The sequence below is a fragment of the Balaenoptera ricei genome, chromosome 2 (genome assembly GCF_028023285.1).
Source record: "Balaenoptera ricei isolate mBalRic1 chromosome 2, mBalRic1.hap2, whole genome shotgun sequence".
NCBI lineage: Eukaryota > Metazoa > Chordata > Mammalia > Artiodactyla > Balaenopteridae > Balaenoptera > Balaenoptera ricei.
Genome location: NC_082640.1, coordinates 59,033,275 through 59,048,781, shown reverse-complemented (window position 1 = coordinate 59,048,781; position 15,507 = coordinate 59,033,275). Strand labels below are relative to the sequence as shown.

The 15,507-nt window shown below is 49.6% G+C and overlaps 1 protein-coding gene across 6 annotated transcripts in view; it reads left to right on the top strand.

The window, feature by feature from the left end:
- The window catches only part of TBC1D2B (TBC1 domain family member 2B), an 87,519-nt gene that overhangs the window by 66,391 nt on the left and 5,621 nt on the right, over positions 1 to 15,507 (top strand). For 2 of the 6 annotated variants that reach the window (XM_059912650.1, XM_059912647.1), the window contains exons 9-12: positions 393 to 887; positions 3,469 to 3,586; positions 11,741 to 11,926; positions 13,617 to 13,738. In XM_059912650.1, coding sequence (XP_059768633.1) covers positions 393 to 887; positions 3,469 to 3,586; positions 11,741 to 11,926; positions 13,617 to 13,738 — 921 coding nt within the window. Of the gene's footprint in view, positions 1 to 392; positions 888 to 3,468; positions 3,587 to 11,740; positions 11,927 to 13,616; positions 13,739 to 14,703; positions 15,125 to 15,507 lie in introns of those variants that run through there. The other 4 variants (XM_059912648.1, XR_009500757.1, XM_059912649.1 and 1 more) reach the window with 4 other exon arrangements.

The following is a 15,507-nucleotide window of genomic DNA, read 5'->3' as shown; positions in this document are numbered from 1 at the left end:
TTTCGAGCATAAGTGTTATGGATGTGTATATGTAGGCTATATAAACATACATGCACATGTATATTAATGTAGCCAAATTTATCAGCCTTGTATTTGCAGATAGCTTGTATTTTCTTCTGTGCTTTTCACATTTAGCACCTCAGCCATCTAGAATTGATTTTTTTCCTGTGTAGTATAAAGGAGAGATCTAACGTAATTTTTTCCCATATAGATAGCCAGTTATTCTCACCCTGTTTATTGAGAAGTTTATTATTTCCTCACTGAGTTGAAATGCCTGGTCATATATCAAAGTGCCATTTACACACGGGTAGATTTCTAGGTTCTCTTTTCTGTTTCATTGGCCTTCTTGCCAGATTGCATCATTTAATTTTTCCTTTTGTTTTTCTCAACAGTGAATATGACATTTATGGGTTTAGGACTGTCCCAGAGGATGACGAGGAAGAGAAATTGGTCGCCAAAGTCCGGGCGTTGGACCTGAAGACTCTCTACCTCACAGAAAACCAGGAGGTTTCCACTGGGGTCAAGTGGGAAAACTATTTTGCGAGCACAGTGAACAGGGAGATGATGTGCTCTCCAGAATTAAAGAACCTGATCCGTGCGGGCATTCCACATGAGCACCGTTCCAAGGTGTGGAAGTGGTGTGTGGACCTTCACACCAGGAAATTCAAGGACAGCACTAGGCCTGGTTACTTCCAGACCTTGCTTCAGAAGGCTCTGGAGAAACAGAACCCGGCCTCCAAGCAGATCGAGCTGGACCTGCTGCGGACCTTGCCCAACAACAAACATTACTCGTGCCCCACCTCGGAAGGCATACAGAAGCTGCGCAACGTCCTGCTCGCCTTCTCCTGGCGGAATCCAGACATTGGCTACTGCCAGGGTCTCAACAGGTGGGTGTCCGGCCCACAGAGGGCTCCTCTTCGCTGTTAAGATAACTTGTAGCTCCAGGCGCTGCCTGACAGCCCCCTCCTCTCCTGGTGAGCCAAGAAAAACCAGTCTTTTAAGGGAAATAAATATCAATAGCTGCAGTAAGCTAGTTTTAATTATGCAGTGTCCCCAATTCTAGAATAATTGAGAGAAACAGACATGCTTTTGGAAAATATTGGGTTGGCCAAAAAAGTTTGTTCGGGTTTTCTGAATGAACTTTTTGGCCAATCCAATATTAAGAACACCAAAGTCAAACTGTTTGAAACAACTAGGTTTCTCATTTTGATTCCTTGCTGTTCTCATCACACTCAGGTTTTGATCAGAAGTTTGCTTTCATTCATTTATAATGCTTGATGTGGAAACAAGGCCACTCCTTGTTTATACAGGATCTTTGTCAATCAAGAGGTTGCCCCAAACGATTTTTCAGCTGGTTAAACCTAGCCCTTGAAGAGCCCAAACTTGTTTTCTTTTGTATGAGAGCCTTCTGCAGGTCTGGTATACTTCCCTGCTTCTATAGGCAGAGGACACTGAAAAGCCTCTCACCGTCTCTAAATGATCCAGGCTCCTCATTCTGAGCTGAGCTGCACTGGGACGAGGCCACAGGAGGTACTGAGGTCTGTTCTCCATGAAGCTGCTCCCCGTCTGGACTTTGAGTGCTTGTGGGTGCTTTTTACCTCCTGTCTGTCTCTTACCTCGCTGGCGCACTTCTGCTGCTGTCATTAGAGTCCTTTTATATTCCTCTGTGTAATCAAAGTAGGTAACCAAGCTTGCTAGAAATATGGACAAAGAATGAAAAAGCTCCGTGTGCTATCTTTAGCAATTCTCCTTAAGTCAAGTGCATGCACTGAGTTTTGAATGCTGACGTTTATTCTGGCAGCTCTTGGGCCTTTTTAATCCTCATCTGTGCTGGATACTGACCTCCAGATAAGGGCTATCTATTTGCATCTGAAATGAGAGTATTGCAGGAAGAAAAGATTTTAAAGTGGAATGTTAGTTGGTTAAGACCTGAAACCAATGGTTTCCAGGAAGTCATTGCCTCTGTGGTGGTCAGGACAGGGTGCCCTCTCTGGGCCATGAAAGTAAAAGGGACTGTGGCTGCTCCTCGATGGTCCCCATTTAAAAAAAAAAAAAAAAAAAAAGCCTGTAAATAAGTTATTGCCTAACAAAGCAGCCTTGTTTTGCTTAAATGCACAGTTCACATTGTATACTCAGTCTAAAAATTCCTGGAAGCTAAAAACCTCTGAAACTTAAGGGATCTTGGCGAGGACTTGAGCATGCCTGTTAGGGGTGCAGTAACACCCCATTTATCTGACATTGCCATGGAATCAGCTGTTCCACACATAAGGAGACTTTCCAGAAAATTAAATCTTTCTCCGTACCATCACCATTAGGGCCTCTAAATTTTAACCATTTTACTGGATTTTTTTTTCACCACATTATTTTGTACATGAGAACAGAACTGTGAACCCAGAACTTCAGCAGAAGAATGCTAGCCTTTCCTCAGTGATTCAAGCCTGTCATCTGGAACATCAGTTAACTAAAAGTGATGTCGTCAAAGGCTCTGCTCATTTTAGTCTCTCTACCCCTTCTCCTGGCATCCGCAGGTGCTGTGCATGTCCTGTTTTTCTCTCCTTGTCCATCTCTACCTGTTGTAACCTTTCTACTCTCCATCCCATTCATTCCTACTCAAGGCATCCCCTTCCCAGTTCTTTTTTTTTTTTAACCTTTTAATTTGAGATTTCATTATAATTTTATCCAAGGAAGAAAACAAAAACAGATTCTGAGAAGTGACTATAGGGTTTTCCGTAAGTGATGCACAGAAGCTTCATGTCACGAGCAGAGGTTCTTGGATATGTAGAGGGGGGCTTTTCTCTTGCCTCGTCCTTTTCAGCCTTCTGCCCTGAATGCCCGCTCAGAGCCAAACCTGGGGTTACTGGATGAGTCACCTCTCAGTGGTGACCATGTAAATAGCCAGACCCAAGTTTCCATTGTGAGTGACATAACCGGTGATACATACGGTCCCCTTTCCCACCCCGCGTGTGTGCTGTGGATGCAGTTCTTTGAGAAAGCCCCACCGCAGTGGTTCATTTGTCTGAAGCCCCGTTTCAAGTAGACTGGTATCAAGAAGGTTGTTTTTAAACCATCATGTGTTCTTTTCCCCTTATATTCACCCCTGGATTTTTTGTGCATAAAAGGATTAGTTGGAACTTCTTGAACAAAAAAACTCGAAGAATTAGCTGCATTAGCAAAAATCTTATCGTGAAAACATTTAAAAAAATGAGGCTGGCTGCTCATTGGGAAACAATTTCATCATCTTTAAACAAAAACCAAATGAAGGGGAGGGTGGATGTAGCTTTGCTTCTCAAACTAGGAAATGCCACCCTCGCCAAGGAACACTCATTTGGTGTTCTTTCTTGGAGAACTAGAAGTTGCTGTGGCCGTGAGAGAGTGCAGCATACTGCAGAGGCCTCTGTGAAGACGGGCCGTGCTGCCCGGGTCTGGGCTAGGAGGCTGGCGCTCACCTTGTTCTCCGTTTGCTTGTAGATTGGTGGCAGTGGCCCTCCTATACTTGGAACAAGAAGACGCTTTCTGGTGTCTAGTCACCATAGTGGAAGTTTTCATGCCTCGAGACTATTACACAAAGACTCTTTTAGGATCCCAGGTACTTCTAAAAATATTGTGCTTCAGTCAAAAACCTGTAGAATTAGAGCTGAAATGTGACCTGAATTAAGCCTTGGTGGGGGAGGCTCCATGTGTGTGGACCCCTGAACAAGGTGCGCACCGAGGCTGGGCCTGCCCTGGAGACTGGGCCGGGCTGCTTGTGAGCAAGTGCCAGGTCAGGCTCACTTAGCGCCCTGGAAGCCAGCAGAGGGATTGCTACAACCAGAGAGAAACAGACCAGGCCTGCAGACCTGCTCTGTGGTCACTGCTCAGCACTGTCTCCCCTGGGCTCGGCCTGCCTGGCCAGCTAAGCCACAATCCAGGGGTGCCTAGGGAGCTTGGTGTGTTAGCTTGGGTTCTCCAAGAAGCAGAGACCAAGGCAGAAGCAGATGTGCCAGAGATTCTGAGGAAAAAGACCTGTGAAGGATCTAGGGGAGGGACTGGGGAAGGCCCGGTGAACCCCCAGACCAGGGGAAGGAAGGAGGTTTGGGTAGGTGGGAAAGATCCCAGCCTACTGTGAAGTTCTGAGAAAGTTTTGGCCAGGCCCGTGTGGCGTCCTCAAGCCAATGTCACCTGTTAAAGATGCACACGTCTCAACGGGAACGGGCTGCATTAGTGCCCTCCCTGCTCACTCACTGGCTGGAAGCAGAGGGGGCGACATGGCTTCTGTAAACAAATGTGGTGATAGATCCAGAGGGGCAGCGCTGGGGCTGTCAGTACTGCCCACAGCAGGAGATCTAAACAGCACAGTTCATGCCCACCACGCCTGGAGTCTGAAGCCAGGGGGCGGGTAGGATTATGTGGGCTGGGAGAGTCCAGGGGTTCTGTCTCCACTTGGGACAGTCCCGACTCTGGACCAGACCCTTGGCCGTTGCAGCCCAGGGCGTCTCTTCCCTATGCTGGGCTGGGGGTGCTGCCATCACTGGCTTCTGTAATGGCCTTTCCCTGCTTCCCCACTGGCAACCCGCCTCCTGTGTCTGACGTTTGGTCCAGTCCTGCCCAAGGGCCTTTTTTTCTCTTGACCGCAGCTGTGCCCGTGTCTGTGCTCCGTCGCATCCTCTTCTCCAGGCTTGTGCCAGTGCTTGGCCTGCCTGCTCACAGCCACTCCTTGCCGTCCCCTGCTCTACTCCTGTCCTGACAGCTGGGCCCGCAGGCTGTCTCCCAGCTCCTGTGTTGGCCAGCGGAGGAGGGCGCGGGAGCTGAAGGCAGTTTTCTCCCTCTCCGTCCTGGGCACTGCCTCTGCCGGTGACTGTCTCCTCCGTGGTGCCAGCTCCTGTCTGGCGGGTTCTTCATGCCAGCGGGTACCTCCCTACTCCAGCCTGGGGGTGGCTTCCTGCCCTGGCCTCTGGGCTGCCTCACCATCAGGTGTTTGGTTTCTCAGCTTTTCTGTCACCAGTGTGACCGTTGCCCTGGGTAAATCCCTGTTATAAATGTTTAGTGTGGCTTCTGTTTGCCTAGTTGAGCCCTGAATTTTACTTTCTATTTGCATTTCTGCCTTTGGAGGGATCCTCATTACTGCCCTCTGTTACCACCTGTACTGCCCCCTCACCCGCCAGGAACTCGAGTCAGCCTGCACTCCTCCTCCTTCCTCTCTCTCTGTGTCCCTGGAGTTGCGGTTTCTGAGCACTGCCACCTGCCTGGCGGCTCTCAGATCTGTTCTCTCATTCGCTCCTCACTGTTAGGTCACCATCCCCTCTCCTGCATCACTGCAGTTGCCTCATCTCCTCTCTTCCTGCCTTCACTCACCCAGTCCTTCTCTCCACCTCACTCACAGATTCAGCCACGTCCTCACCACCCCCCGCCCCGCCCACCCCCGCTTCCGGGCAGAGCCCAGCCTCCTTCCACACCCTGACCTGCCTGCTTGCTGGGCTGCTGGGAGCGCAGCATGCCCTGTGATGGAGCCCTTGTCCTCTGGCGGTACCCCATTCTCTGTGTACTTTTGTACACAGTTCCACTACCTAGACCCCGTTGCCCCGCTTACCTCCCTAGAAAGCTGCTGCTCAGCCTGAGCTCGTGTGCCCCTTCCTGTGTGATACTTTCCTGCCTTCCCAAAGCTGCCTTCAGGGCCCGCTCCCGTTCCCCCTGCTCTGGCCCAGGCCTCGGTGACAGTGGTTATCTTCCTGGGTCGTCCTGCGTGCCTGCTTGTCTTCCAGCTTAAGGGCTGCAGCCCTGTCTTTCATTTTAGTGTCTCTTGCACCCAGAAGTGAGTGTCTGAATTCACGTGAGCTCTTTGCCCAGGGAAAGGGAGCCCCAGCCCGTTGCTAGCAGCCACACAGCTGCACAGAGCCATGTGAGTGGAGGTATGGTTATCCCCATTTTACTTGGGAGAAAACTGAGGATCAAATCCACTAAGCATCTTGCCTGAGGTGCCACCACGGAGAGCCCAAGCTGGGGTTTGGCCTCAGACATCTGTGGCTCTGGGCCCAAGCTCTCCCCCTGCCCCGCCACTGCCTCTTGGAGTGACGTGGGAGGACGGCAGGAGGGTGAGCTTTGGCCTTCCTACAGAGCGGGCTTTCCTTTGGGTTCCTGTCCCAGCTTCATGGATGCCACCTGATCCCGGAGAAGCACATCTGGTCTCCCTGTGATCGCTTCACTTTGCTAATTAAAGTAGAGATTAGTTTTTGTTAAAATAGTGGGTAAACTAGTAGGAAATGAACAGCAGTGGGAAGAGGCAGCTGGCACAGTCAGGTGCGAATGAAGAGGTCAGTAAAGAAAGTTTTATGTGTTCATGGACACCTGGAAGCGAGTAGCTTCAACATTTCAGATGACTCAGTGTTGCTGAATGAGAAGAATGAAGCGCTGGTCTTTCTTAGTTCCACTGAGGTGTGGTTGAGCACATCAGTGCTCCGTGTGCTCCGTGTGCTTGGGCTCGGGGTTACGTGGCTGGCTGGGAAGACAGGCCCTGTCCTGGAGCTGTGGAGCTTGGCCACATCACTGAACATCTCTGTGCCTCAGTTTCCCTGTCTGTAAGATGAGTGTCATATTCTCCTCTTATAGAGTGTCTGAGGTTGAATTCAGATGATGCATTAAAAGAGTTTAATATGCTTAGAACACTGTAAAAACTCAATAAAATTATTATTAATAGTGTTATTACAGGCAGAAGGGGAAGACCTATTTTAAGTATGTGAATTTAAGATAAAATTTGCCTCACATTGTCACATCAACATAAATGTAAACCCTAAAGAGACATTTTCCCCGACTTTAAAGGTTTTTAAAAAAATTTTTGGTTGCATTGGGTCTTCGTTGCTGTGTGCGGGCCTTCTCTAGTTGTGACGAGCGGGGGCTACTCTTGGTTGTGGTGCGAGGGCTTCGCATTGCAGTGGCTTCTCTTGTTGTGGAGCACAGGCTCTAGGCTCACGGGCTTCAGTAGTTGTGGCGTGTGGGCTTCAGTAGTTGTGGCTTGCGGGCTCTACAGCGCAGGCTCAGTAGTTGTGGCGCACAGGCTTAGTTGCTCCATGGCACGTGGGATCTTCCCGGACCAGGGATCGACCCCATGTCCCCTGCATTGACAGGTGGATTCTTAACCACTGTGCCATCAGGGAAGTCCCTCCCCATGACTTTAATAGTAATAGATGCTCTCTGAAGTTAGGTAATACAGAAATATATATTAAGAAAATGAAAAATCACCTGTTATCCTACCAGCTTGAGAATCACAGTTAGCATTTTGATATATTTCCTTTTTACTTTTTCCCAATACATTTAGGTATCCAAATTGAGAGACTGATTATCCTGGCTGGTTCACATGACAGCTTGAGCATTTTCTCATATAGTTATATAGTTTTTAACCATCATATTTGGTGGCTGTAATATTCCATTGGGTGAATGGACTTGAGGTATTTAACCATTCTCCTATGATGGACATTGCGTAAGGCCACTCTTAAAATGCGGATGGCTTTGTGTGTGCAGTCAGCCCCCAGCGCTGTACTTTGCAAATCGCTGTCAGCCGCCTCCTGCCAGAGCCCAGTGCCTGAGCCCCTTAACGCTGCGCTGCAGTCCAGATGCTCAGCAGTTCAGTGCACACTGTGCACCGGGACCTCGCTAGGCGCTGAGGACACAGAGATGAATACAGTCATTCCACGTCCTCTTGAGCTGAGAGGGGCTGAACAGAGGCCCGAGCAAGTGTCCCTGGCAGCCTGCCCCACGCCAGCCGTCTGCCAAGCACCCGGCAGCCTCGAGAACAAGACACCATCTGCCACCTACCTGGGAGGAGAGGTGTGTGCCTCGTTCTTCTCCCATTTCAAGGCCAGCTGACTGGTCCCTTCCTCTCAGGCACTTTCAGCCCAGTCCCTCTGGGCAGAATGCATCACATCGCCATCACTTGGTCCAGTGGTCAGCTCTCTTGTCTCCCTTGCCCGTTTATAACCCCTTAAAAGTAGCACCTTGTCCTGTTGTCTCTTGTCCCCAGCACTGGCCAGTGCCAAGCATGAAGTGTGTGCAAATATGTAGTCATTGTTTAAATGTTGAGGGATGGAATAACACCAGCAGAAAAGAAGACCCATCACTAGTGAGTCATGCTGACCCTGCCCAGAGGGAGGAGCTGGGCTTCCAGGGAAGCTGACCGAAGAAGACGTCCAGGAGTGGCCTGTCATCGTGGCTACCGCACATGCACGCGTGGGATGCTTTTACAACTTGCCTTTCAGTTGTTGCTCCACCTATCAGAATTTTACAGAGGTGGGGAGTGGATGTGGGTGAGAAGGTGAGAGACTGATACTTTTTGCACACCACGGGATGGTTTTATAACTTTTTTAAAAAATAAATTCATTTATTTATTTTTGGCTGCATTGGGTCTTCGTTGCTGCACGCAGGCTTTCTCTAGTTTCGGCGAGTGGGGGCTACTCTTCGTTGCGGTGCGCAGACTTCTCATTGCGGTGGCTTCTCTTGTTGTGGAGCACAGGCTCTAGGCGCACGGGCTTCAGTAGTTGTGGCGCACAGGCTTAGTTGCTCCGTGGCATGTGGGATCTTCCCAGACCAGGGCTCGAACCCGTGTCCCCTGCATTGGCAGGTGGATTCTTAACCACTGCGCCACCAGGGAAGTCTTATAACTTCTTATATACTTTTGTTTTTTGAGTCTTCTAAGAAAACTTAATTATAATTCATTTCAGCAAATTTAGATCTTCAAAACTTTGTCTCTTCTAGTCAGAAAGGAAACTGGACAAAAATGTATGTTTCCGACCATGATTCCTGTATTTTATCCTCTGTGCACCCTAGGGTGACTTTACAATGCTTTATAATCATTTCTGTAAAAAATAATGTTTTTTAGTTTTTTAAGTTACTTTGCCTTTTAAAATTTTAAATTTCAACCAATGATACCTACTTGAACCTATGTAACATTCTTTTTTTTTTTTTTTTTTTTAAACTTTGGGTTTATTTATTTATTTATTTTTATGGCTGTGTTGGGTCTTCGTTTCTGTGTGAGGGCTTTCTCTAGTTGCGGCAAGTGGGGGCCATTCTTCATCGCGGTGCGCGGGCCCCTCATTATCGTGGCCTCTCTTGTTGCGGAGCACAGGCTCCAGACGCGCAGGCTCAGTAATTGTGGCTCACGGGCCCAGTTGCTCCGCGGCATGTGGGATCTTCCCAGACCAGGGCTCGAACCCGTATCCTCTGCATTGGCAGGCAGATTCTCAACCACTGCGCCACCAGGGAAGCCCAACATTCTTTTTTTAAAAAAATTTTTTGACTGTAATGGCTTCTATATTTTTTTTTTTTTTTTTTTTTTTTTATTTATTTATTTTTGGCTGTGTTGGGGCTTCGTTTCGTGCGAGGGCTCTCTCTAGTTGTGGCAAGCGGGGGCCACTCTTCATCGCGGTGCGCGGGCCTTTCACTATCGTGGCCTCTCTTATTGCGGGGCACAGGCTGCAGACGCGCAGGCTCAGTAGTTGTGGCTCACGGACCTAGTTGCTCCGCGGCATGTGGGATCTTCCCAGACCAGGGCCTGAACCCGTGTCCCCTGCACTGGCAGGCAGATTCTCAACCACTGCGCCACCAGGGAAGCCCAACATTCTTTTTTTAAAAAAATTTTTTGACTGTAATGGCTTCTATATTTTTTTAAAAAAGCAAACCTTCCCAAAAGGATAAACAATTGAGTTTTTCAATGTTTTGGATTGTCCTAAAAAAAGGACATTTTAAAATGTCATTTTAACATTTATCTAGATTGTTTTTAGTTATTTTAGTATCCCAGTAATCCCAAGAATTATCACATCTTCTATCTTATCTTGACTGTTATGCAGGTGAAAGTTTGGCAGGTTTTTCTGGGATCCATTCCTAGGAGTAGACTTGCTGTAGGGTGAGTCTTCCTGTTTTCTGGGTGTTGCCGGATTGCTCTCCTAAATGGTTGTACCGGTTCACACTCCCCTCACAGTGTACCATTCAGGGAACGCTAATGAGGTGGATACACTTCCCGTGCAGCGGGCTCTTCCTCACTGCTCTCGTTCCTGGACGGCCTGGCTTTGGCCCATGGGGCATCTGTGGCTTGCTTTCCTCTGCTGGTCTCTTTCTTTCTCACAGTTTCACCACTCACCTAAGGTGACCTCACTCCACCCAGGCCCTGGAGCCTCAGCTTCGGGTCTCTGGTGGGCTGCAGTTATCCTGCTGCAGATGCCCCTCGGGCACCAGCATGTCCCAGTCTCCCCCAGCCCAGCCCTCATTCCTGTGATCTGGCCTCAGGGGACCACACTCTGCCCTCCCCATGCCCCTGTGGGAAGCCTGTGTATTCTGAGCACCCTCTTCCTTACCTCCGACAGCAGAGGGGTCCGTAGGTTCATACAGACTTCACCTCCACACAGCTCTGATCCAGGTGCTCTCCTCCCACCACCTTTCCTTGGTTCCGATTTTCATCCCCTCTGCCCCGGGTGTGGTGGGGCCTCCATGGGGCCTTGCTCCCCCTTCAGCTTGGCCCCCTGTTTCAGGTGGAGAGATGGATCTAAAGTACAAATCCAGCCACATCACTTTCCTGCTTAAAGCCTCGTAACGCTTCTCCTTCATTGCCTGCTGTGTTTTTCAAACATGAGTAATCGGTATTGGCACTAGCTTTTTTTGTTTTTTTCACCAAATTAAGTTGAATAGAGTAGAACTGAGACATCAAAGTGTGTCCTACTTTGTGAGGTTAAGTATTGTTTGTGAGTTTGTTTCTCTTCTGTGCACACAGACTAGGTGATGGCTGATGTATATTTTCTTGTGGGTCACAGACAAAGGCTGGAGAAGCCCCTGGCCTGTAGGTGAGGTCTGCCCCTCAGGGACCTGGTGCTTCTGCCAGGCTGGGCTGCGTCCTTCTCACCCCTTTTGCCCAGAATCCTGTGCTCCCACCGCAGGGCTGTTCTCCTCCAGGCTTGGCTGGGACTCGTCCGGGGCTCTGTAATGCTCTGTAAACACATCTTTACCAAGCCCTGATGGCCACAGCTATCGTAACAGTCCATACATCTGGCTTCCCCACTCGTCTTTTAGCTCCTAGAGGTCAGGGCTGAACCTGATTCAACTCTCTGCCCAGCACTGGCCCCTGCTTGACACAGAGCATGGAGGGGTAACAACCACCTATTCTGATATGTGTTTACCTACGTCTCATGCAATCTTCACAATAGCCCTGGGAGAGAGAGATCATTAACTGTTTTCCAGATGAGGCACAGAGCTGTCTAGAACATAATCTGCCCAAGGCCACCCAGCTAGAAAGTGGTAGAGCTGAAAGCCAAACTCAGGTCCAGCTGACTCTGGAGTCCTTGCTCTCTCACTGCCCCACACAGCCCAGTAAATATTTGGTGAATGGATGTGGTGATATCACACTTCCTCTTTGGCCCGAGACTCGGGTATATGGCCCTTTGCAGCAGCACCCTCTGTATTTCCACGTGGCTTAGCAAGACCGACTACGCCACCGGCTCTGCAGCAGCCCATTCTCATGGGGCATTTTGAGTACAGGAGTGGCTTTCAGGCCACAGAACCCACCCCCATACCCTGTGGAAAGGATGACAGTCAGGGGGCACTTGGTGAGCACCTGCAGTGTGCAAGGTCAGCTGCTTCTCGGGCTCGCCCCAGAGTGGCTGCAGAGCACTTGGAACAGCTGCGCTGCTGTGCGTTGTGATGGGCCTGCAGCCCCTCCGGGGCCCCGGGTGGCCTGCTCAGTGCAGTGGCGGCCCCCATACACTTCTCCCCTTTGCTCCCTCTCTAGGTGGACCAGCGGGTGTTCAGAGACCTCATGAGTGAGAAGCTGCCTCGACTGCATGCCCACTTTGAACAGTACAAAGTCGACTACACCCTCATCACGTTCAACTGGTTTCTGGTGGTGTTTGTGGATAGCGTCGTTAGTGACATCCTCTTTAAAATATGGGACTCTTTCCTTTATGAGGGACCAAAGGTGGGTCTGCTTGCTGCATGACTCCATGGGCAGTGGCAGTGGCAGCAGAGTGGCCGGCTTAGCTGGGACGCATGAAGGGTACCGAGGGGCAGAGTGATCCCAGCACCAGGCGCTGCTGGAGGTTGGTCTGGGGTCGCAGGAAACTGCAGTCATTTGCTCGTTTATCAGAAACATTGAGTCTCTGCCAAACCCCGTGCCAGGCATGGGGGCTTTGATGGTTTGCAGTCTGAGCCTCAACTTCTGGCAAACAGATGGCGGTTTTATCCCCATTGTATGGATGAGGAGGTAGAGGCCCAGAGTAAACAGAGGATCAGGGGCAGACTCAGAGGGCCAACTTCAGAGCCCCACTGCCCACAAGCATCCCACCCAGTCTGCTGTATGTTTTAAAAAAATCAGTTTGTGAGTAACACATGATAAACTCAAATCATATAACTAAGGGCGTGCAGTAGAAAAGAGATCCCCAGTCTCCTAGCCGTTCTTCTCAATGTACTGTATCTTTTTTTCAAGGTATTTTATGTATATCTAAAATATGTTTTTTTAATTTATTATTTATTGGTGATAGTTTCATATCAGGGCATATAGATCTGGCTCTTTTTTTTTTTTTCCTAAACTCTGCATAGTATCTCCTTCTACAGATGAACCAGAAATTTACATAACAGTCCCCTGATGATGGACACTTACATTGTTTCCAGTCTCTTGCCACTTCAAACTGTGCTGCCATGACTCCTTATAATTGTCTTTCTATAAGTGCAAGTGCATCTATAGGTTTAGTCCTAGAAGTGAAGTGCTAGGTCCAGGGTAAATCCACAATCAAAGGACCCTGTAGTTTTCATTGAGAATGCCAAATTGCCCTGCAGAAGGGCCTTACCAATTTCTACTCCCACCAGCAAAGTTTGAGTGTGTATATTACCCCACACTCTGTCCAGTACAGTACATTATCAACTTTTTAATCTAGTCTGTCATTATTGAAAAGAATTCTCAACCAGGGCTTAAACAGTGTTCCCTATTGGGCCACAGGTAGGGATGTTAAGAGAAAGATAATCTATTTAAACTCTGTAAATATTGTTTTCTAAATAAGAGAAAGTTCAGGTTAGTGCAAGCCAGCCAGTGCCCTTACATGTGGGCGAAGCAATTTGTTCCAAAGCTGCTTGAACTTGCAGGACCACCGGGAGTCCATTCCCTCTGGCCTCAACACAGTGACCCAGAAATAAATCCGTAAAAAAAAAAAAAAAAGAAAAAAAGAAAAAATTTATTTTCTTTCACCATATTCAGAAGTCAGAAATTCAGACCCTAGTTTCAGTAGGTGAGATAAAAACTGCCTCTGGAGGTGGAGCTTTCTAAGAGTTTCAGAATCAGAGGACCCTGGTTTTGATTTAATTTAAAAATTATTTCTAGTTCTATATAGCTTATTGACTAGAAATGTGAGCTAAATGTGGAAGGATTCCACAAAGATTCTACTCCTTAAGGAAATTTTTGGTTTGGGCTGAAGTGTTGCTGAAAACCACCAAAGAGTTGAAAACTTTTTTCTCTTAAGAAGGGCACTAGTGGAAATTGCACCTCAGGTCAAGTGTCTGCCCCACGGCAGGACGTGCAGGCTGCTCCCAGGGCCCAGGGAGGCCTTCCATCCCTGGAGCCGGTGCCTGGAGCCACGGTGCTTCTCTACTCATAGGTTTCCCTGTCCTTTCCACAGGTTATCTTCCGCTTTGCCCTGGCACTTTTTAAATACAAGGAAGAGGAGATCCTGAAATTGCAAGATTCAATGTCCATATTCAAGTATCTCCGTTACTTCACTCGCACTATCCTTGATGCCAGGTGAGTCCTTGGGGGAATCCCCAGACGTCCAGGAGGGCAGGGATCCTGACCTCTGCTTCCTTGAGAACAGACTGTCCCGGCCGTCTCAGACCCAGAGCCTTCCCAGGTGTGCGGTGGTGAGAGAGGGCGCTTCCTCCCAGGGAAAAGGGGGAAAGGAGTGGGAACACCCAGCGGCCTCCAGAGACTAGGGAGGAACTAAGATGAAAGATGCTTTTATCCTTTATTCAACAAACATAAATCCCAGCAACCAAAGCACATTATTTGTCTAGTGAGCACTTGCTGAGTATCAACCACACGGCGAGCCCTCTGCCAGGCACTGAGGATGGTAGATGAGGAACAGGCCCTGTCCTTGAAGAACTTGTGGGGAAGTGTTACGGTGTGGTTTGCTCAGAGCTGTGTTGGAGGAAGCCCAGGGACGGGGCAAGTGCCGGAGGAAGGCCGCGTGACCTGGGCCAGGCAGGGGTGGTGGGGAGTGGGCAGCCCGGGCAGAGGGACTCAGGAGCCGTGTGCTCGCAGGGCTGTGGGCGCACAGCGTGTTTGGGGGAAGTGCCGCAGTGGCTCGGCCAGGGTGGGGCTGGCATGGCAGGGATCGAGGCCGGGCTGGTGCAGAGCTGGGCTGTTAAGGCCCTAGTTGACTCTGCCCAGCACCTTGTGCTTCATCCTGAGTGTTGGGAAGTCCCTGCGGGGTTAGACACCAGAAGGGCACGTCAGGTTCGAGCAGGACTGGCAGTGGGAGACCAGGGGGTCCCGGTGAGAGAGGTGGCAGCCTGCAGCGAGGTGCCCCCAGAGATAGAAAAGGGGGCAGATTGACGGGGGTGGAGAAGGAATTTGAACTTCGAAGTCCCCTGGCTTTCTGGCCTGGGCAGCCGAGCGTTCAGGAATCTCTTCCTCCCCTCGCTCCCCAGCCGCACACTTTTTGCCTGTTCTGAGACACCCTCGTTGTCCATGTGTCCCCTGAACTACAGTTGGCAGCTGCTCTGGCCCTGATGACCAAGGCTGGGTTCTCCAGGGGATTTCTGTGGACCTGCTGCTGATTGGGCAAGTGAGGCCGCACGTCCCTGCGAACCGCTGAGGCAGCGCTAACGTTCAGTGTGCCGAGGTGCTGGGAGCTGCCCATACTGCACGGGAATGGACCCCTGCAGCAGACTTGTGGCCTCTTGAAAACCACAGGAGTCCTTTCACTGAGAAACATTTGGAGCTTATTAATGTTTTTCAAACTCTGTTGACTGCCACCCATAATAAGAACGTTTTATCTCACAACCTAGGACACACATACTGGAGTGTATATAACTGAAACAGAAGAATTTGTTGAAATATTTCCAGTGCTTGCCAAAGATTTGTGCTGTACCCTCTGATATACTTTCTAAATACACTGTATATTGCATATTTAAAATGCTCGTCGTGACTCACTAAATTGATTCCTTGATCCGCTGATGGGTGACAACCTACTTGACAAACACCAGTTGCCCCCCATGATGCTCACTTGACGGGGAGGGAGGGCTTCTCTCCTTGGCTGATGTAGTGAGAGGCGGTTGGGCAGCGTCCAGGCCTCTGGTCAGCCAGGAGGGGCTGAGGGCTCTGGTGCTGCAGGAGTCTTGTGGCCGGAGAGCGTGTGGGGCCGGAGAGAGGGGAAGGAGGACCATTCCCCTGTGGTTCTCTTGAGTGAGGCCAAGGGACCAGGGAGGTGGACGCTGGGAGAAGGTGCTGGCTGAGGCCATACCTGGCTTCCTTGGATGTCACCACTATCGTTAGGATCTTTTACTTGGGAA